This window comes from Rhynchophorus ferrugineus, unplaced genomic scaffold, assembly GCF_030347505.1.
Source record: "Rhynchophorus ferrugineus isolate W39M unplaced genomic scaffold, kcgeb_rfMv2 rfM1, whole genome shotgun sequence".
In the NCBI taxonomy this organism is placed as follows: domain Eukaryota; kingdom Metazoa; phylum Arthropoda; class Insecta; order Coleoptera; family Curculionidae; genus Rhynchophorus; species Rhynchophorus ferrugineus.
The window spans coordinates 4000628-4024551 of record NW_027472580.1 but is presented as its reverse complement, the minus strand read 5'-3'; the positions used below and the strand labels follow the sequence as shown (position 1 = coordinate 4024551).

Here is a 23924-nt window from a genome sequence, read left to right as displayed (position 1 = left end):
AAATAACTTGATAATGTATATTCTAAATTTACAATTTAATATTGAATATTTCATAAAAAGCATTAAAAATAAAAATTTAGTTTTATGATATACTAGTTGGTAGTGCTGCTTGAGATTGACGTTTAATATTTGGGTTTCTTCGTTCCGTATGCTTGTAAAGCGCTTTAGCTGTTTTTCTACGTTTTCTACCTTAGGCAAGCTAGAAGGTGGTTTGTAAGAGGCGATTAAAGGCTATTTTAGCGTGTAGCCCAGAGTTCTATGACTTGAGTCTGAACTCTCGTTTGAAGAAAGAGACGGTGATCGTGGTCAACTCTGTCAAGCGACATTCGGGTTTTTGATCTAATTTTAGATTAATTTTTTAGTTACATATATATCGTAAAATTAAGAATAAATACAGTTATTACGTCTCAATGTTTTTGGGCTCTTCGAGTTGTTTTTTGTAAATTAACCTCTATTTTACGGTTATGTCCGGGATTGAGAGTGCTGTGTTTAGTAGATAGAAATATCGTGTGTTTTGTTTCGTGCGTCATTTTGACGCCAGTTTCAAAGTGATTTTTGTAAATGACATGACATTTTAATAGAAAAAATGGCCTCAACGTCAAATTTCGAGGCGAAAGTCCTCATGTCCAAAGGAAAACGAGCGACCGCAGCCTACATACATGCGGATTGCGCTGCCACAAGGAACCCCCAGCATTTAAAGGAAGTGTTGGATAATTTGTTGAATCCTGCAAAATCTATGGATGACTGGGATACTATAGATTGGTGTAAATGGCTTATGGCAGCGGGGCGAACGCCTGACGAATTTGCTAGCACAGGTAGGTCTGAAAAATACCCATAGAATGATCAGCAGTTTATACTAGAATAACCTTGTCGGTGGCCTTCATTAGGTTTTCCTTGCTAAGCAAACTGAGTCATTTCCAAATTTAATGAATTGTATGTATTATATGATTTTAAAACTCTTTTAATATCTGCTATATCAAAAATCTTAGATGTTTTCATATTATACGTTTAACCTTGGGTTTTCTTACAAAACATTTGCATATTGCATAATGTGTTGTGTTTGTGTCTTTTTTATGAAAATTGATCGTTGGGCCTTATAATGAATTAATAGTTTCTCTAGTCTATTTTCAATAATTAGTAATTATGTTAATAATATCGTTACAGTAGTGGAAGTATATAGTATCTCATGTAAATTACATTTTTGAGTGAATATATCTAGTATACATGTCAATTAAAGTCCCCTATCACATAATTTATCGTTAATATGCCAAAAACAAAACTACACCTTATCAGAGACGAAAACTATTTTTTGTGTGGTGCACTAATCATGAATAAAAATATATGATTACATTTCCACAGGTGATGTGGGTAGCCATTTGAATGAGTAATATTTTGTGTATTTTTGCTTGAATTAAATATTGGCATGATGCCGAAAACTTGTTTAAACACCTGCTTGATAAATGCTTAAATGTTTCGAAAATACTTGACATTTTTTCAAGAAGATTAACCCGTATTAGTATTCTCACATAATACCTCTAAATTGTTTGTTTTAGTACACTATGCGTGTCCTTATTTCGATAGAGATAATCAGTTCTTCGATTATTTAACAACCCAAGGCGATAATTTTGTAACATGCTATTATTTATTTTAATTTTTGCCTCTTGACTCGAATCTATAAATTCGAGATAGTCTTGGGTCACGTTTAATTATGTTTTGAAATAACGACGGTTTCTTTTTTCGTTATTTTTCAGTTTTGCCTCTAAACTTTGCTATTGAATCGTTGATGTAGCATGTAAAGTGACCTAACATTGAGATGTACCACTGCATTGTTATTTAATTATAGTGTATTTTTTAAAAATATTTAAACTGTTTTAACAAGATATGTATATATAGTTTATTACCAATATATTATTCAAGCGGAATATACTTTAACCATTTTTAACCAACAAAAAATGTTTCCTTTATTTAATTGACTCAATTTTTACTAATTTTCGATTAAAAGTACGAATATAATAGACACGTTTTAGGTTAGTATTTTAGATCTAGTTTTTGGAATATATATATAAATTAGATTGTTTTGTTTTGTCTTAAAGATGAATATTAATAATGCATGGTAACAACATTTAAAGTGTCATAGTTCTTTTTCAATGGTGTGTCTAAGTTAGTTGTTTGATTTTCAAGGAATCAATTAACGGCTTTAAGCCTTCCTCATTCTGTAGAATATTGCTGTGCTTTTGGCCGTAGAAGGTTTTTCGCCTTTTCCTGTGATAAATCAAGATCTCCAATGAGGTTACTCAGCCGTAGCCATTCTTCAAACTGCTAGATTATATTTTCACAGTTAATAAGTGTGTTAACATCGAAAAACGAATTACCCACAAAACTTTGAAACATATCGATTGTTGGGCAATATAATTTATCTGATGGCTATTGAAAGGGTTTTGTGATGAAAATAGGACTTAATGCTCAATACATTCAATAAGGAAATTATTTTGGTTATGGTGTCGGTTTTTCTCTGTTTTTGGTCATTGTTACGTGTAGTGGTCTTGAAAGTGGAAGTTTATGTACAGCAATGATCTATGAAAAACTCCCCTATAAATATTTTATTATTATTAGAAGCAACGTATATATTATTTAGATTACTTAGTGCTTGTTAATTTTTTTTAATTGGCGTCCATATTACTTCCTATTTGTGAGAATAAGAATTAATTTTAGTACTCCGTCATAAAAAAAAAAGTTGGAATATGGATAAACTACGCGGTCATAAAATTGCCATTATACACCATTTTATTCAATACGGTGCTAATGCTTGATGCCGGGAACCTTCACATCTATATAAACGGTTCTATGACGAAAAATATTTACATTAATGTGCAAGGTAATATATTATTTTTAGTTGCCGGACTTGTTTGCTTGTGACCGGTCAATTATGATCTTTTATGTTTTGTTCAATAAGTTCAATAAGACAAGTTCTAATTTGACTCATGTATTAAAACGGGTGCATATATATATATATATATATATATATATATATATATATATAGAAACAAAAAAGCCACTACCATCATTATACATGAAAACAATGAAAATATCCTAAAAAACTATGATCCCTATTGCAGTGTTTGCTACACATTGCCATTAATAAATGACAAGCGCCATTAATGAATTAACTACCTCCAGCTTTTGGTTGGCATATTGTACATTTAGGCTAGTAAAATGGATGGACGAATGAATGGTTCTAGTACATTTGTATATTATTTCTCTCATAGCCTTTACAATTTTTTTATTCGAACGAGTCATTTTCTTCTCTACTTCTTGTTATCGTTTTAAAATCTGCAGCTCTATCGGGTTGAAATTTTGGTATATACAGATTCCTTTTTGTTGTTGAAAATGTATCGTTACAAATTTATCAGCTGAAATTCCCATTATAAACAATGAAAATATCCTAAAAAACTATGATCCCTATTGCAGTGTTTGCTACACATTGCCATTAATAAATGACAAGCGCCATTAATGAATTAACTACCTCCAGCTTTTGGTTGGCATATTGTACATTTAGGCTAGTAAAATGGATGGACGAATGAATGGTTCTAGTACATTTGTATATTATTTCTCTCATAGCCTTTACAATTTTTTTATTTGAACGAGTCATTTTCTTCTCTACTTCTTGTTATCGTTTTAAAATCTGCAGCTCTATCGGGTTGAAATTTTGGTATATACAGATTCCTTTTTGTTGTTGAAAATGTATTGTTACAAATTTATCAGCTGAAATTCCCATTATAAACAATATTGGTTCTGTTTGGATTTCTTTTTTTGTTTTTTCCAACTCTAGTTCGTTGACTATCCTCTTGTTGTTGCTAACAAAACTTATTGAACTATGCATTAAAACACTTGCAAAAACACGCGTTGCATTTTATAGGAATACATTATGATGCACTGACTTTTATATGGTATTAGTAAATGCAAATATTACTCTGCGTATAATATTTCGAAATTCATAATAGGATTAATTAGTCATTATTTATTTAAAAACAACATTTTTTGTTCGCACTCTATTCATATTTATATGAATATGAAGAATGTTTCGTAACAATATGAGAATCAATATATATTAACGATATTTATTTTTATTAAATGCTAATCGAAGTATTTTATTAGATTTGCATGCAAGTTACATAATATTTTTAATTACTTTTTGCTTGGCATTCGTACTATCCACATGCTATGAGTTCTAAATAGTTTCCCTTCCTTTTTAGGAATTATTCCTTTATCAGAATTGAAGTAAGTTTAGTAGGTTAATCACTAAAATAAATCATGGATGATAACGTATCATATTGGTGTTAATGTTACGATTAATATGATTTTATGTATCAGTATTGTGGTATAAACCTTATTATTATTAAATGTGTTTTAAAAATATTCAATTGTTTAGTGAGTGACAGCTTAAGGTGAACGTCCTTGAAGCAATTTAGGCAATTTTGTCGTTGAACCTTGCGGTTTAATAATTACTGTAACAAGTTCAGTATACAAAATATTTGATTGGGATTGCTTATGCAGTTGATTGTCCAAATAAATGATAATGTCGAAATATTGAAAATAGCTGATAAGAATGTCGTTTGATGCTTGGTAGAATTATTCTATTTTCAGATTTTTTTTTTTGAATAATTTCCAGATATTTATAACTGAAATCTGAAATAGTTTCTAGCCTTTATTTCGAACAATATATATTATAGTATATTTATTATTTCTCATGAACATGCTGTATTGTTGAAACTATTTATTATTAATGTGACTAATAAGGAACAAACTGATTAAGGATTCGAAGAACCCAAGGCTTTCGAAACATTGAGTTTCGGTTTAGTTATACTGATCATTATTTTTACATGCATTGTTATCCATCTTAGATCTGGTACAGTCCTCATTGTTGGATATTTATAACAATAGAAGAGAAATGAGATGATGAAAATGAAATGTTATAATTTAATTTTTCTCTTTGTAGTTGTAATAAATATGTCTCATCATTGGTAAAGTTATTAAAATGTTTTAGTTGTTTAGTTCTAGTTATTATGCAAAATGTAATATTACGCACTAAAGTATTTGCGGATTAATACTTGATACTATATAGTAGGTAAAGTTATTTAGGATTAAATTATAAAATTATAAAATTTTTTGATTATCGCAAAATATCGGTTTAAATTAAATAAAAAAACACAGTTGTTGATTTAAAGATTCATAATATTTATGAAGTAGTACATAGTCATCTAAAATATGTAAAGAGCATATCAGGATTGTTTTTTTATTACCAACAATTTTCTATTAAATTTTGCCATATCTTTTTGTTCTAATTATTTATTATCTTGATTATTCAAAACATTTTAAGCAATTAGTAAAGTATCCGTATCAACAACTGAAAAAGTGGTTTAGTGCCAAAGATAATCTATATAAGGTAGTCTATTATTTAATTAAAATATGGGAAATATGGGAATTGCAAGTATTAAAGGTGTTATATTCATATCAAATCGATTGGTGCTTCTGATGGAGATATAATATTTTATCGATAGAGATTTTTTATTACTACTTTGCACTTCCTAAACGATCACACAGCACTTTATGCAGAACTTTCCTCACCACCGGCTTTTTTCTAAATTGAAAAAGTCCCTATCCCCTGGCTCCAAAAGGTATCATACCTCGATCTTCAATTCGACCATTGGTTCCAACGGTCAGCCCAAATCTAGCACGCTATTTGCAAAGGCAATGGCGTGTACAGTACTATACGTTTGTACTAGTGTGTGTACTATTTCCACTACTCTTCAGAAAAAGAAACTCCCAATCTCCCAGAAAGTGGCTCTATATATAATGCTAGTCCATCCAGTCTGCCTCTATGAAGCACAGCTATGGTATAGGTACGTCTCTCTAAGAGACAACTCGCACTATTCTTGTTCCAGTCCAAAAAAGTATGCGCATTACTCAATGTCCCATTAAACCAAATACTACAATCCCATTCGTAACCCAGGGTTTCCGTCGCCCGCAAGACCTTTATCCTGAACCCGTAGTGATATCAGGAAAATACCATTTGGTTCTAACTGGTCATCCTAGAAGAAGACAAAAATTACTAGTGTACTACTAAAGTTAAATATACTATAATAATTTAGTCAGTTGTGTCACTAAACATTTATTTAATCAACATTAAACATCTATTGACAATATGAGAAAGTTATTCAACAAGAGATATAATTAGTTTTATCTTAGAATGTATAACTATCATGTGATGTTGATAATGGACTATTTAAGTAATAAACATATAATTCAACATTAGATGTTATCTCTAGATTATTGTGGCTTTTTATTTACAACAAAATATGTAGCAAAATGTTTTAATGAATATATTATAATCATTGTTCTTATTTTGTTATTAAACTTTATACTTCTGTTGTATGTAGTTCGCAGGCTTCTTTCGACAGCTTCTTAGTTCCATTTAGATAATTCTTCAGAGATCCGACAAGTATACTTAGGGGTTGTTATGTGTGGTTTTTATAATGGTGTGTATTGTTTTGTAGGTCTATGTTAAATAAATATTCACATTTACTTATTTGGATGGGCTTTTTCATTGATTGGTGAACTAAAGTTTAACGGATCTTTCACGTCAAAATTACCAGAATGACCAAAATCTTTTACAAACCATACTTTGTTCAATTTCGTTAGTGATAGCACCTTGATAAACACAATTTAAATATGATAAAACTATATTATATCCAACTGCATTGTTATTCGAATCCAATACAATGAGTTTGTTCGTCCAAGGTTTTTTTTTATTTTTTTTTATTACTCTTCGTGAGTCCACAATCTGCCCTATTGGCAATAAGTATTTCTTCTGTTTATATTATATATACATGGCATGTAGAAAATCACTTCATTAAGCAATCTTCTGTATAAAATATTATCTTAATTAATTAGACTTATTCTAATGCTTATTCTAAACTCTACATATGTCCAGTAATCAGATCAGGTGGTGTTAAACGTTTTAGTCTACGCACTTCACTATCACGTCACGCATATTTAGCTGATTAGCGAGTACATTGGGATGCACTGACACTCTTTCGAAGTACTTCACACAAACACGTTGGATTACACTCGTTATAGGTTCTAGAGGAATATCGCGTTGTATCACTTTATTTGAAATATAGTATTCAATCAAATATAGTACTCAATCATTCGATTTTTTTTCATTGTGTTAGGCAGCAGCTTCTCGCAAGAATATTTTAGTAACAAGCAATAATCTAGCTGGACTTTTTCAAGATTTTTATCACCTTTTCATTAATTCCTCTACCAAAGCTCATATTTCGCTTGTTGACATTCTACGTATTTCGATACTAACATCTAAGAATTAAACGTGATAAAACTATTTTAAATAGAAACACATCCGCATATATTGACTATCTATCTGTAACAAAATATGCGGCAGAAAAATATATTAAATATTGTTTTTCTTCGAACAAGAGAACGTACTGGAACTGAAATAATACCTGTAAGTGATTGTCTTAATTGGAAATTAATTCAAATCGTGTGTACGCCACCGACTGGGAAATGAATTTCAAAAGTGTGTGTGTGTGTGACCATTCGTCGACGTTATTTTTGTCATTTTTATCGAATTATACGCCAATAAACTCGCAACAATGCGCGAACTACGTTTATCTCTAACAGAACCGACCACCAAAACGAGAAAAATGTGTTTTTCCATACGTTATAATGAAAATTCATTGTTGAGATGTATATATGTAGGTTGAACGTGGAGTTCCTGTGGTGGTAGTTAATGGCGGTGGCAGGAAAGCGTTTATCTTTGACCGTACACTTTAACATGACCATTCGTTTCATAAAAATTTAAATTCTTCGTAATTTAACGTAAGATTTATTGTTCCTACATAGTTAAATGGCTGACCGAGGGGAATTAAAACTTTATACTGTGGCGAATTCATTCTTCAGTGGCTGAACAAAATTCGCATCGGGACTGATAACATTTTTCTTTATTAATTTTTGTTCCAAACTGAATTTTTAAGGATAGAATGAGGCTCCATATCAGATTATCTATTTTGCCTCAACACCTTTCTCATAAGCTAATTTTTGTTAGTCGAATAGATGGTTTAGTCGCCATTATTACCGTTTTATTGAATTTTTTACGTAAACGCATGTCAAAAGTTGCTTTTAACATTTATTTCATTTCCTGTTTTATTTATTTTAATCCTACCTCTGCTGTTTGGTTTAGTTTTTAACGGCTTTTTAATGGTTTAAAAGTGGTGGTTTTATTGTTAATGTGAAAGAAAAAGACACGATCCAAAAAAAGTTGGTATTGATTCACTATCACGCTTCTTTTTGGCTTGCGAAGTAAGAGAAAAAAAGTTATCTGTGACATTTACTATCTATTGAAATGTAGAAGATACGCATTCAATTAAAAAATACAAGTTTATTTTCTCTCTTCCTTGCGTAAATGATTGCATAAAGACTTATTTAATTTTGAAACATTTACGTATGAACAAATTAAATAAAAATTGCAATATTGAAATAAAATCAATTACACTAAGATTGAAGATACCATTAAAATTATTACAAAATGGTGACTTATGGTAAGAAATTGTAGATAGATAACTGGCGAGATTTTACAAAATAAACAAGTTGTTGATGTTGATAGTCGGGTATATCACTCTAGCAAGCTTGGATGTCAACAGGGGTTGTTTATGTCTTTTATGTTTGAACTTGTCAAGAGCAGATTTATTTATTTCTTGTTTTATATTAATGGTTATACATACACCCAGTCAGTGACTTTGCTCTAAATTCTTTCTGCTGTTAAGGCTTGTTTCTTCAAGAATTGATATGAGACTTATTCTTCGATAGTTCTGAAACTGCTTACTTTTTTAAAACATTGGAACATGTATTGCTTTATTCCATGCTAACACTGCTTTTTTTAATCGCCAAATTCTTCCTCACTGTATTTGATCGTTTCTGCCATAGCATGGAAAATTACAGCTTCTTTACAGATCTTATACTACACCTGATCACTGCCGTTTGTAATTTGTCCATCCTCACAATTGAAGAATATACATTCTAGGTGGAATACAGAGAAATATGATTCAAAATACAAAAAAATAGTAAAACATAAAAAGCATATAAAATATAGAAATTACGTTTAGAAATATATGCAAATAATTATAAAAAAGATATTGATAGTTACAAAATTAAATATAAAAAGAAGTTACACAAGAGAGTTTGTGTATCTTCTAACAGTTGAGACCCAATAACACATTTAGATATTTTAGTTGAAGTCTTTTTTATTCATTCATATTGCTAGTGTAAAATTACTGGCCCTTGCGATGGTATGATCTGTATTCAGTGTGAATAGGTTTCACTGCAAGTTCAGTGCCATATTCCTAACAGATTGAAGGAGGCTCTTTATTTAGGAGTAATTCGTTAGACAACCTTCAAACTTACTGAAATTTGTACTTTCCTTATTTGTTTTCACTTTTTTGAAGATGTTTTTAAAAACACGTAATCGTACCTATATTTTGAAATGATAACCTTGTTATAAAGTGTTCTAAATTATTAAATTCACATATAGATAAGTAAGAGTACGAGAATTGATATATTAGTCAAGTAGTATTTCATAAGTGAAAAATGTTTACATTTGACGGTGGTCATAATAAATATATATATATATATATATATATATATATATATATATATATATATATATATATATATATATGTATGTATCACTACATAGTATAAAACAAAGTCGCCTTTTCTGTCCCTATATCCCTATGTGCGCTTAAATCTTTAAAACTACGCAACGGATTTTGATGCGGTTTTTTTCAATAGATAGAGTGATTCAAGAGGAAGGTTTATATGTATAATACATGCATAATATACTAAGGCAACATTGCTAATTTTAGAGGTTTCTAACGTGATGTCGTAAATTAACCTATTTTTTTAGGCTTATTTAGCAATTAGCAAAAACGCTGCCTAACCCTACGAGTTAGATCAAATTAATGTACTACAGTATTGTACACCATCAAAAGGTCTACAAAAAAGTCCGCGATGGTATATGTTTATCTTTTAGGGATAACCCACATTAACCATTTTTATTGTTTACTTTTTACGTGAGAAAATGGCTTATTTACGAAACTATTTTAAGCAATACGGCATTAATCCTTATCGAATTAAGTACCTTAAATACAGTGTGCAATTAATATTGATCAATATGGTTCCTTACAGCATGTAAATTAAACAAATATTTTCGGAGATATTACAAATTTAAAATTTGCGTTTAAAAATGTGTAATGTAATAAAAATTGTATGAATTTAGATATTCCAAAGATAGCAGGAAATCTTCATAGTAAGTATAGGGGAAGAGGAATTGTTTTACTCCAAATTTAATGCGTGCAGGCCAAGGGCAGTAATAAATGAACCAAAAATACTGGATCGGTTTTAATCATGTTTTCATTGAGTGACATAGGCATATATATTTTATGCCCGTGCAAAGTCGGAGCGGGCCGCTATGTTTTTATATACAACGTTCATATTTTTTCTGTAGTGTATTTAATTTAGTATCAGCATTGCACCCGTGCGAAGCCGGGGCGGGTCGCTAGTGTATATATAAAGTACTTCATTAACTACAGTACGTACACTAACACTAACACTTCGAATCACACTCGTTATGGGTTCTAAGGGGATACCGCGCTAAATCAGTTTGTTGGACACGTAATATGGGACATCGACGATGACTCGCAACACTTTATTCTGGAACATCTGGAGGATATCTATGTTAGATTTGCTAGTTATCCCACAGTTTAATACCATAGGTCCAAATGGGCCTATGATATTAAAAAAGGGCCTAAGTATTGACTTATATAGTGTTATCTAATGATAATTTTGATTTACGCCCTATCAGCCAATACACTTGGTTTAGTTTAAGCCCAAGTTGTTTGTATTTTGTCAGTGTATGTTTTTTCTGAGTAGCTTTATTTCACCAAAATTTCCATGGCATATCTTGTACGAAATAGTTTTCCTAGTTTTGGAAGCTCCAAACTCCAATTTTATGGCTAGTGGTTGAAAATCTTGAATCCATTTTTTGCGGCGTTATGAGACCTTTTGAGATGTCTTACTTATTACAGCATTCAGTATTAACATAAACACACGGCCTTGTTCCTTCGAATACACAATGTTGTGTATAAGATTCTTGAATTTTTCCCAGATAATATTATTTCTATAAGTGTTTTGCCTTATCTACGTTGTCATTATTTCAGTAATATAACATATAAGAGGTTTATAATTGTATGGGTGGTTTTTAATTAAATTAAAAGTAAATGCATTATTTATAAATAAATAAATAGTTAGTAGTATAACTAAAATAATAAAACTATCGATAACATTGTTACTAAACGTTCATGCATATAAAACAATCACTAGGAAAAGGTAAAAAACCGCTTGTTCCTCGGTTTCTAGAAAGAAATAAATGGGCGGTTAGAGATCTTGATATTTATGCATTTAGTATTCGTAGAAAGCCGAAGTATGTTATATTAAAATATTGATGTAAAACTGATGTAAGAGTTTAGTTCGTTTTTTGTTTTGTATACTAAGATCATAAATTAATTTTTAGTAACTCTTATAGTTTTAATCAAAATATTAATTAATTCTTCAACTTTTCCTCTCTTTTAACAGCCATTTTCTCACATTTTTATACTATATTTGAGAGAGTTTTTCAACTTTCAATTCATTTTGTTTTCTTTCCTTTTCTTTAATCTTTAATTACAAGGGCTTGTTGAGCATCAGTAGCGAATTTCTTCAAGAAAGGAAGGTCGAAATCGTAATTTTTAATCGTCTATTTTTGGCATGTGTAAACAATAAATGAATCATTATAATGTCGGCTAAAAGGTCATCATTCAAACTATCGATTCCAAATTATTTTTCTAAAACATCATTTTAATTAACTTATGTATTCTCCTCGGGTTTTAATTAATTTTAGATATTTTTTAGGGCAAATATGCCCTTTCTATAATTTTTATTCATTTATACGATGATATAGACAATGTTTAGATTACGTAACACAACTTTATTAAGCTCCTATATATCTTCGGTTGTCAGAAAGATCTAAATTTAGAATATCAAATATTTGCATGAAATTACATTTTAGCCAAGGTTAGTGCCTACTTGATTCTTATTCGTATATATAGATATTTAATAAATATTCAGGGAAATTAGTGTTATTAAATTGACAAGAAAATAACTACAAAATAAATTAGACAACCTTCGGAGATAATTCATTTGGTAAATATTTTAATAAATATTATGTTAAGCTTGGTTATGCTACTCATAAATGGTAATTTGAGCTTTGGAAAAATAATAACCGATTTGTTGTTTGTTGGGTTTTTGGCCTAACTTAAATAATGGTTTCGGTCACCACTTCGTTCACTTTAACGTTTAGATACCGGTGCGCTAGCTTAACGACAAAAGGATTTTTAACAATGCGTATATGTGGGCTTTTCAAACAATTAATTTCCGATAACTTAATGGTAGAAAACATTTTCTATTACATGGAATGTTTATAGTGTTGTTTAAATAATTAATATTATTTTTGTAAGATTTGTAATTCATCAGCTGAAATTGAAATGCCTCATCTTAAACACGAAACTGTGAAAGAAAGAGAAAGCAAGAGGATAAAAGATATTAATATATCAAGATTAAAACAGAAATCACACTAGGTTCTGAATTAGATTGTCGAAATAAAATAAATTTATTCTATGGAAAATAGACAGCTTGCTCTGAAAGCAGATTTCTCTGGCAAAGTTGATATTTAGGATAAATAATTTATCAAAAAACCATCAGGCATTAACATGGTTTTAGACTAGAACAAGCTGCAGTAGGTAGCTAACAATGACAACATTTGAAGAAGAGTGTACAAAGACCCGCTACACTAACAACTGTATATTAATGGACGTTAATACAATAAGTCAGGATCAAATTAAATCCTAGACAGAATAGCTCAGTAAAAAATTGATTTATTAAAAAATTTAAAACAGCTTTCTACTCGCCTGAGAATTTACCATCAAATCAACAAATCAATCAACAAATTTAGTAGAATTATTAAGGGGCTATTCTAATTTAGACAAAAATCACCATTTATTATTCTATGGAAAGTATGATGAGAAACTATTTCAGACAAAACTTAAGAAAGATTAGAAATTCTATATATTGTTTTGGCAAAATGATGGTTAATAAAATTACAGAACTTTAAATCATATGGACTATATTGAAAAAGAGTTTCTGAAATAAACGTCTTTAAAGGTACGAGTATCTTTCTATCCCTTTTTTTTTTAAGAACTTGGCCATAAATTGTTTTGACTGTTTGCTTCATTTTGTATATTAGCACTTTATAATGTTAATATCAACTAATTCAAACCAAGTGCGGTTTATATTATCGAAATGTTTTGCATTAAAGTGATTTAAGAATATTAAAATATTCTTAAATTAAAAGAAACGATTAATACATATACATATGTTTATAACAAACTGTATTTATTTTTTCGTTAGACGAAAAGCCCGTTATTTATGAACTAAAATATCTGTCTATGATACTTCCTTTTTTTCAGTCCAATTTAAAGCTTAGCCAAAAACTAATATACATTGCACGTCAACTATAACTAACATATATTTCTAAGTTCAATGGGCACGTCCTCATTGTCTTTACTGTCCATATCTTCCTCTTTGTACATCATTCGTCTGCTTATATTTGTTCCATAAGTTAATATGAGTTGAAATACAATCACTGTTGGCATTCACCATTTTCAGTAAGTTAATAACATCCAAGAATGTGTTGCATTCGATCTGAATTCTTTCCTAATTGCACTAAAAGGAACAGCATCAACTTCATTGTTGGTATATAAGAGATTGTTCTAATATTTTTGGATATTTTCTTTATTAAGAACTTTCGGTAGTATAGTTTCTTAATATATTCTTGTCCATTAGTTGGACTAATACAGTTATGTTCAATGGCAGATAGATCACAAAAATTTACCTATTCTCGCCTTTCAGTTGATGTCATGGAGGGTGATTAGATCTATTTCTAACATTAACAATGGCTTATAGGAAAGTTCTTGTCTGTTTAACCTACAAATACATAGATATGTATTTTTAAATTATGAATGGAACATTTATGATTACTAAATCAAGCGCTTATAAACCTACTTCAGGTAGTTACTTGCTTGTCATCCAAGCGGTTTTTGTACAGTCGTAAACAAAAGGGATATTCAAGTTTTTGAATGAGTTTTTGATGATTTTTTTCTTTTTCTATTATCATTGGCTTTATTTTGTGTCAAGCTAGCTTTCTAGTCGAAGTAGATTTTTCAAGACATATATGTTTCATATATTTGTTTTTCAAAACATAAACATTGAAAGCCTAAGGTTTTTGAAGGAGGATATCGAACTTTTATTTTGAGATTTCTCCTCTCCCGATTATCAAGTGAAGTTTGCTTGGAATAGTAGGACTGGAGTGAAAAAATATCGAAACTGGTAAAAATAAGTATCGATATTAAATTATAGAATACCCCCTTAACCATCTCATCGCAACAGTTCAAATATAATTCTGATTAGTAAGCGTATAACATATATATCCCTCAAGAAAATGCAGTCGGTTCAATGGTAACCTTGCGTATGACGTGCAAGGTTGCACCGCGAGCCTAGAAATATCATAAAACATCAAATAGTAAGCGAGTTACACTATCACGATATTGACTTATGTTCACGAGGCGAACTAATCTTTTTCGAAACCATTTAATGGTAATGACTAAAATTAGTTTTGAATTATTTTCCAATACGGATTAGCCGTTCATTAAGGATTCATTAAGGTGTCTGTTATTCGGTTTGATTGTACTAGGTTGACATGACATATACTAAACTTTAAGGGGATATTCTAGTCTACAAAATTTAAAAAAATTCCTTAAGAGAATTCAACTATTTTTTAGTGATATGGCATCTAAAAACGTCGGTATGTAAAGTTCTACTGAACCGAGTTACTTAAACGGCTTTCTCAAAGATTTCTTAGGCAAAGTCATCATCTTATGGATAAATATGTTGATAAATATATCAACGGACAAGTCAGAACAAGCTGCAGTATAGTGTTAACAATAGCATTTGAAGAAGAACGTACAAAGCCTTGCTACGCTAACAACTGTATATTAATGGACGTTAATATATTAAGACAGGATGAAATTAAATCCTGTATAGAAGAGCTCAGTAAAAAATTAATAGTCTAGAACAGTTTCTTCTTAAAATTTTAAAACAACTTTCTAGTCGGCTGAGAATTTACCATCAATAACCGCTGATTTTATATATGAATCATATCATGATATGATTCAATCCATAGGTCAATTAATAAATTTAGATATAAATAAGGATCATCCTTTGGGATTATTAAGAGGCTATTTTAGTTTATACCAAATCAGTGAAATTGCCCTTTATTATTCTGTGAAAACTATGATGAGAAACTATTTCAAATAAAACAAAAAATGGTTCTTAATTCTTAAAGTCGTTGTCAAGATTAGAAATTCTATATATTTTTTTTTGCAAAATAGTGGTTAATAAAATTACAGAAGTTGAGAACTTTTTTCAATATAGTTCGTATGAATATTGAACCGTAATATGAATGAATATTGAACATGCCCATAAAGTATTTTTTGACTATTTGGCTACTTAAAATTTGTTGGGAGCCTACTCTATACATTGTTCTTCTTTTTTTAGAAAAAAAAATCGTTTTCAGGTACGCGATTTAGAGGCTGCGTTACTAAAGAAACTATCTTATCTTCGAAAATAACTTAATTTTGGAAAAATCATTCTCAGGGTTTAAGTTTTGAAAATAAGTTAATAAGTAATGAAAGTGAAATCGATTTTCAAATTTCTCAACTAGAATACCCTTTTCATCTACTGTGAATTGGAATTTTTGTTCGATATTTGGTTTTTTCGATGAACTGTCATCTTGCTTTGAGGGATTATTGCAGTTCTATAATTTATGCTACATCATGTCGAATATTTCTACTAGGAAATAGTTAATAGTTAATTAAAAAATAGTTAATTCTCATATCATCTTTTTAGCAACATAATGATAATATATCAGCTTGGTTTTGAGGCTTATTCTCACATTTTTTAAATATTTCTTTTTTGAATTTTTGTTTTATTTATTATTACCCCTAGTAGCTCTCCTTCCCTAGCTCTAATACGCCATTTCTTCAGCCATAGTTGTATTTTGTCAACGTGTGCTTAGAGGTTCTTTGATGCTGTTATTGGATCTCCATTTGATGATTCGTTAGCTGTCATGTCATTTGCATATATTCTATATATACAGTTGGGATTTTTGTAGTTGGTAGATCACAGGAGATATAACGTCGAACCGAGCATATTGCCTTGTCAAACTTACAGAAATCTTGAGGATATTGAATATAATTCAGTGTGTTTTGTTTTAAGTTAGTGTTTATTTATGGGATCAACTTTACTGAAAGTGAGGATGAAGGCATTGTTTATTTCGTTTCTTTCTAGTTATAATTTCTATTATTTCTAGTATTTAACCTGAAACTCTATATGCCATACTTTATCAGAGTCCTAAGTATATTCCGAAAATATGTGTAAGAAAATGCTGTATTAGTAACTTTTTCACATATACCGCAACGTAAAGATATAACTTTGCATATGTTACCTTTTTGCTTTGAAAGTTAATTAAGTTATTCAGTTAACATTGGTAGACCACATTAACGATTTTTTAATTTGGTTTTATAGCTCGTAGAATAAAGTACATTCTTTGCTGGTCACATGATTGTTTTATTTGTTATCTGCTTTACCTGTTATCTTTTAGTAAAACAGCCATGGTAAACTAATTTGCAATACAATTGTCACACAGATCATACAATAGCCACTTTTCTATTTTGGCTCTTCTCCAAGGCATGCAAGCATTTTGCGGATTTGATTCGAATGACGGAGAAATATTGCCATACGTTTCTACAAGTACTAATAGTTTTCTTCAAATTAGTTGGGAATAGCAACAATTTTAAGTTTTTATGAACTAATAAAACATTAATAACGAATGTATCCCGTAACAATGATGCTGAAATTGTTTTTTTTAATTTTTGTAAATGTAGCCATCGTGATATTTTTCATTTGTGGTATATCACATGTCACAGAGTAGGTAGAGAATTGGCCCCAATAGACTTCTGGTACACCTGCTTTAGCTTATTTTATTGTAGAGTAGACTTCATCTTGTTTGACTCTAAACATTTTGGATGTAATGTAAGATTTCAATAGTTCAGTGTGTTGTTTCCGTAACATTTTCTGTAGCTATGAAGGCCGTCATAATGTACCTTACTAAAGTAAGTACCGGTACCTTATCAAAGGATTATGCTACATCTAAGAATACAGCAGAACATACCTTTTTACCTTCATGTGTTTTTTCAGTTATATCTTTTCAGTATTATTATTAGTGTTAGTTTATTAGATTGCTATAATAAATAATAAAAAAAAATTAAATATTTTTTCTACAAAATATTTTCTTGACTGTTGCAATTTTAATCATTTACAAACATATCTATTCTTTTAATAAACATCTTAAAAGTAAGTTTACTGATGACCATATGCCAGTTGAGTCATCAGAGTTGATGCGTTTAGTGCGTGAGTGGCGTTACTATGACGGGGCAGACTACATTTTGTTTTTGTTTTTTAATATATTCTATTATTCGTGGACAATAAATATAATCATGAAGTAATTTTGTTTTTTTGTACGTCATCACGCTATTGATAAAGAATGTTTGTAGTTGTTCAAAATCACTAGTGATAGATTTGTATGAAAATATTTATCATACGTATTCTTTAATTTATAGATAGTTCTGAGGTCACATATGTCTGACGTTATCAGTCGCATTTCATTGCATCAAAAACTGCTCAGACTAAGACGACAATCGTATAATGTTTACAATTCTGATACCATCCTATCATCGATATAAACTACTAATCATTTTCGTTCTCTTTAGATGACATTGATCATTAACCAGAAGCCAACTTGTTCAAGTCAAATAAAAAAAATCCAGTTTAATCATTTCTCTTATTAGGCAATCTTGAGATTATTATAAATATTTATTATTTATCAAAGTCATATTACTAGCTGTTGTATATTTTACTTTTCTTTATCAAAAATATATCCTAGCTAGGAAGCTGTATAATTTAGGCTTTTATCACATAAATGATTATGACGATAGTCAACAATTACAAGAATATTATATTTATATAATGAAGTCGGATTATGAGTTTATTTTTTTTTATTATTAGCCCTAGTATTTTAACAATCTGCTCAGTTGGCAATAAATATTTCTTATGACAACTATTATATACATGACATGTAGAAATACACTTCAAAAGGGATTACTGTGTAAGCTATAGTCTATTCAAAGTTTTTTTTAGTAATGCGTCAGGGATATTTGTGAAGTCGAGAAATTGCAATGTTGCCGCATCAACTCTGAGTTTTAGTTCATTTTGGTTTGTTAGTATTCATTCATTCATTTCTAATGCTCATGTTTAATTTTGAACAATTACAATCATATATGGGCACACAAATATTTCAATACCATTTTCTACAGTTATATTCAATTAATTATGTGCATACCTTTAGTTGTTTCCACTCTCATCACTCTGTCTCAGGAATTTCCAGCATTGCACAGAATTATCATATATCCTGAAAGTTTCCTTCAGTCACTTTCACTTTCCGACTCACGGTCCATTTCAATCACTAAACTGTTAATTTCTAATCTGTCTAAAACATGTTCACGATTCCACAATTTATCAATTTATTCATCTGTATGTCTTATCGAGTTCATCCTAACCGAAGGTGTTATGGTTGATAATGCTTCCTTCCACATATCCAAACAGTTTTTGATGGAATATCCTTCTCAGCCAGCAATATCCCTGCAATTAATTATTAATTACTGCCTGGCCAAGTGTGCCACAATGATGCATTTTGAAATATCCAAGTTTTATCAAGATATACAAATTCCAATAGTTTATCTCCCTTGGTCTTATTTTATGTCTTTAAAAATTGAATTATCTTTAGGGCAATGGCTGGAAGTTCCATTAAACCTCTACGAAGGTTATCTTTACACCATTTAAACCCTATGCCCTGTAAGAGTGTATAAAATGATGTCTTACATCTCTAAAAAAGCTGCATGTCCCTAAATCTTTTATGTATACTTTCAAGACAGACAATTTTCTCTAAAATAATTTTATTAAATTATGTTTATATTGATAAAATAGTTTGTGTAATTACTGTTCTTATACATTTCGTATATTTGATCTCGAATAGAGCCAATATCAGATGGTCAAGATTCGTCACCCACTTTGTATGTAGACGGGTTTTCTTGGGTTAATCTGACGTATTATTCTTTATTTTGTAAGCGATGTTATGCAAAGTATCCACACTAATATTTAATATCATAGTTACCTCTCTAACGGAATTTACCGGCAAAAGGCGTCCTCCATTATCTCATTCCTTTTCAAAATAACCTATAAAGCCGCGATCAATTTGTGACTCTGAATATCTATTGTTTTCGGCATTTTCACACAAAGTTATCTGATACATTACGGAGCGTCTTAAAATTTATCAAAATAATCAAAGGGCTAAAACAGTGTTTGCCAGTTTATAACCTGTAGTAATTATAACTAATATTTTGAATAATTTAGCGTACATCTGACAACCGAACAGCGACCAGCTGTCAGACGTATGCAAAATTCTTGAAAGTAATAGTAAAGAGGTTTTAACTCTTACCTATCAATTATTGTGGCTGTATAATTAAGTGTAATTTTTAAATATACTATAATGTTAAAATAAATTATATTTCATAACATTTTTGTTCAATTATTTTATTTAGATTATATTTTTTTCGTATGTCGAAGCCAAACAGAACTAAAACTCAGAGTTGATGCGGCAACATTGTAATATTTCGACGTCACAAATATCCATTACGCATTACTAAAAAAACTTTGAATAGACTATATGTTATTCTAAATCTTGTTTTAATCTATTTCTAAGTCTATATTTACCCACTAATCATATCGAATTACATTACAAGTTTTAGTCTACGCACTTCACTATTACGTCGCACATTTAGCTGATTAGTAAGTGCTTTGAGTGTACTACTACCGCCTCATTAAATACATAGTAGGAAAGATCAACAATTGGATGCAACATTTTATTTTGGATCCGTTGAGTGAACGCCGTACAGCAACAACTTGTTATCTGATCACAAATTGGATTTGTGCTCGATGAGCCAATATCCTTGAAAGAATATCCTTGTTTTGTCAATATGTGCGTCTTCCACTTTATAAGTCGGTCTAGATGGATGCCAAGATATTCAGTATTCTTTGCCTTTATCAACCCGATGTAGATCTAAATCTAATTTCTACATTTGACGTTGCCACTGAAATTGATAACCTCAATCATAAAAAGGCACCTGGTATAGATGATATTTCATCTGGATTACTGAAAGAACTGCCTGAACTAAAGAACTACTGAGTGTCGCATGAAATGGCGTTCTCGACATTTAAAACTATTTCGGCTGGAATTCCACAAGGTAGTACACTGCTGACATTCCAACAACAAAAGAAACACTACTTGGAACCTTTGCTGACGACACAAGTATTATAGCAAAGGATATATCTCTGTCTAGGGCAATAGAAAAAGTAAAAGTGGCAGTCAACAAAATCTACAAATGGGCGAAAGATTGAAGAAAATTCAACTTAGTTGCTCCAAATTTGTCCACGTTAATTTTGCATTGCGGCGAAATAATAAAAATTTAATTCTATTACTCAATGGATGTCCGATTCCTCAAGCAGAATCAGCCACATACCTTGTAATCCATCTTGACGGTAGATTAAATTGGAAACATCACGTTAGACAAAAAGCAAAACACATTAGAACCAAAATAAAACAACTATACCTGTTAGTCGGAAGATACTCTCAACTTGATCTAAAATCAAAGAGATTGATCTATAAGATCTATAAGAGAGATAATTGTAAATCCAATTTGTACGTATGGGGTTGCACTAAAAATTCAAATCAACTAGTCATACAACGCTGTCAAAACAAGGTTCTTCGATTGATTACCATTGCCTATCGTTACGTAACCAACGAAAAACTGCACGATGACCTGGAAATCAAATGGATTTGCGAAGTTATTCAAGATTTCGCCTTGAAACACGAAAGAATATTACTATTGCTTGTATATTAATACAAGTATAACAGAACAATAGTAATATTAAGCATAAATATATTTTTCTTTATTTAAAGCTTTACTATAACACATGGGCTGAAAAGCTCCAGACATAACAATGAAAACACTTTTTTTGGTTCAAAATTGGCTTTATTCAGCAATGTAAAATTCATCAAGAGCCATACAGTTATTCCAGCGCCGGTCTAACATTTCAATACCACTTTTGTTGGACAATTTATTTTATCCTCAAAATGGGCTTGTCACCAGTTGATGTCCACTCAAATGACGATCGTTTAGATTCTACAGTGAAGTGATGGATCCATGTTTCATCCATTGTCACATATCGACACAAAAATGCCGGTTTGTTACGTTTAAACATGGACAAACACTGCTCAGAATTATCAACACGTTTTTGTTTTTGGCCAACAGTTTGCAAACGCGGCACCCACTTTGAACAGAGCTTTCTCGTAGCCAAATGCTCATGCAATATGAAACCAATACGTTCTGTTGATATCTTTACGATGTTAACTAACTTACACAACTTCACTTTTCGATCATTCAGAACGATTTTGTGGATTTTTTTAATGTTTTTTGGTGTTACCAGCTCATTTGGACGTTCACTGCGTTTTGCGTCATCAGTGTCTGTACAATCACGTTTGAACTCAGCAAACCAACGTTTTATTGTTATTTCAGCTTAGTCCCTATAACACTTATAACACACACATTGTTTCTCTTGAACGGTATTTCTTCCCATCAAGAAGCAGTATCAAATTAAAACACGAAATTGTTTTTGATCCATTGTTTTGAAAATAACAAAACTAGCGTCACTCTTAGCACAATAACTCCCAAACTTGTGAGTAGAATATCATTAAATTTTAACAGTTTGCTTAGAAATACTAACTGAAAAAGCGATGAATGCAATTAAACCAGTGCCATCTATGTGTTAGGCCAGGGACGCCATTTTCAGCCCATGTGTTACCTTTCTCCAAAGAGCAAAAGTTTAATTTAACCATTTTTCTAATTATTATCTGTGTGGCATTGCATATGTTCTCTTGTGATATTTATGTTCAATAATAAGATCATAAAGACCATAAAAAGGCCAGGCTTACTTTAAAGATGGCGAAGACAGAGCTGTATAACTGATATTTAATAAAACCATTAAAATTTCGCCACAAACTGGGTACATATTATCTCGGTATGAAATGAAACCAGCACAAAGTCGCGCCTTATCACCGTCATATCTGGGTTCGCACTAAAGCCATTTATTGACATTCGATCTACACCTAGTATATATAAATTGTTTTCTTCGCATTACATAATATCAAACACAAATCGATATATATTATGAAACTGGATCGTGTCGTAATACACTTGATAAAGTGTACGTATATATTATTTATGTTAATCTCGCTAGATTTACAATACCCCGGGACCGGACAATAGTCGGCGAAGGTCTGTAACAGCACATGAAACACATGTATCCTGCTCTTGGCGAGGTTAACTTGGACTCGCAGTGGAAAAATTGGCACGGATTTCTAGATAATCGGATGTTTTCCCTATAAGTTCCTTATACATATTTTCCTGAAGGACTTTAAGTAATTTAGCATTGTTTTTTTATGAAAACGTAAGGAGGAATCTAGTTATACGAGAGGTAATTCCAAAAAACATGATTATTTTAAAGAAATTTGTAAAAGGGTTTGTCTGTACGAGTACTTATGGCACTTATTGAGAAAAATATATATTAGGAATTAAAATATAAAGTAAAAAACCTTTATTCGAGAAAAATTGTTTATATTGTTTAGTCTGGTTTATTGTATTTCACTAAATTCGATGGAGGCGTGAAATTGCCTGATTCAGAACTGAAGGTCTGTTGGAAATTATTAAGTGTTTCCAATTGGAGAAAAGTAGAATCAGTTCGGTATTTCATTATGTAGTCTCATCAAAGTAGCAGTGAACTCAAAGTAGCCGCATTTAACGTTGACATTTTACCTATCTTAGTTTAGATATATATAACAACATTCTAATATAAATAATGAAACAAAAATGTTTATAAAATATGATTTATTTCAACATTATAGTATCTAATGCATATATTATCGGACTTAAACTACAGTTAATGAAACAACCACAATAGTTTGTAAGCAATTATCTTTTTTTTTTCTATAAAAATGTAGGAAAAAGCTAGTTATACGAGAATAAACCCTAAAAAACAGGATTTTTGAATTGAATTTGTAAAAGTGTTTTGTCTGTAAGAGTACTCTACAGTACTATAATGTTTTCACTTCAAAAATGCATTTACTGAGAAAAATCGGTACAATCTATGTTAGAAATTAAATTAAAAAGCCATATTTGTTTCAATAAAGGTCTGTATTCGAGAAAAATACTGGTTTATTGTTTGCATTTCAGTAGACTCAATTTAATTCATTCGATTTGGATCAATAGCTGAGTGATATGAGCATGATATTCCCGGATTCAGAACAGAGGAGGTGTTCTCAGTTTTCCAGTACCCTGGAAAAACGTCTAGTATTTTCTTAAAGTTTGTAATCTATCTGATTAAATGTATAAACATTAATCCAACTTGAGGAATTCATTAATATTTTCGTGGTGAGGCTCTTATAGATTTTCATAAAACCCTTATAATAC

At 30.6% G+C, this 23924-nt stretch overlaps 1 protein-coding gene across 2 annotated transcripts in view; it reads left to right on the top strand.

The window, feature by feature from the left end:
* Nucleotides 1-120: 120 nt before the first annotated feature.
* Ubr3 (Ubr3 ubiquitin ligase) overlaps nt 121-23924 on the top strand; it is a 209657-nt gene continuing 185853 nt past the window's right edge. Inside the window, exon 1 of one of the 2 annotated variants that reach the window (XM_076413977.1) lies at nt 121-815. In XM_076413977.1, coding sequence (XP_076270092.1) covers nt 587-815 — 229 coding nt within the window. In that variant the 5' untranslated portion in view covers nt 121-586. The remainder of the gene's footprint in view (nt 816-23924) is intronic. The other variant, XM_076413986.1, reaches the window with a different exon arrangement.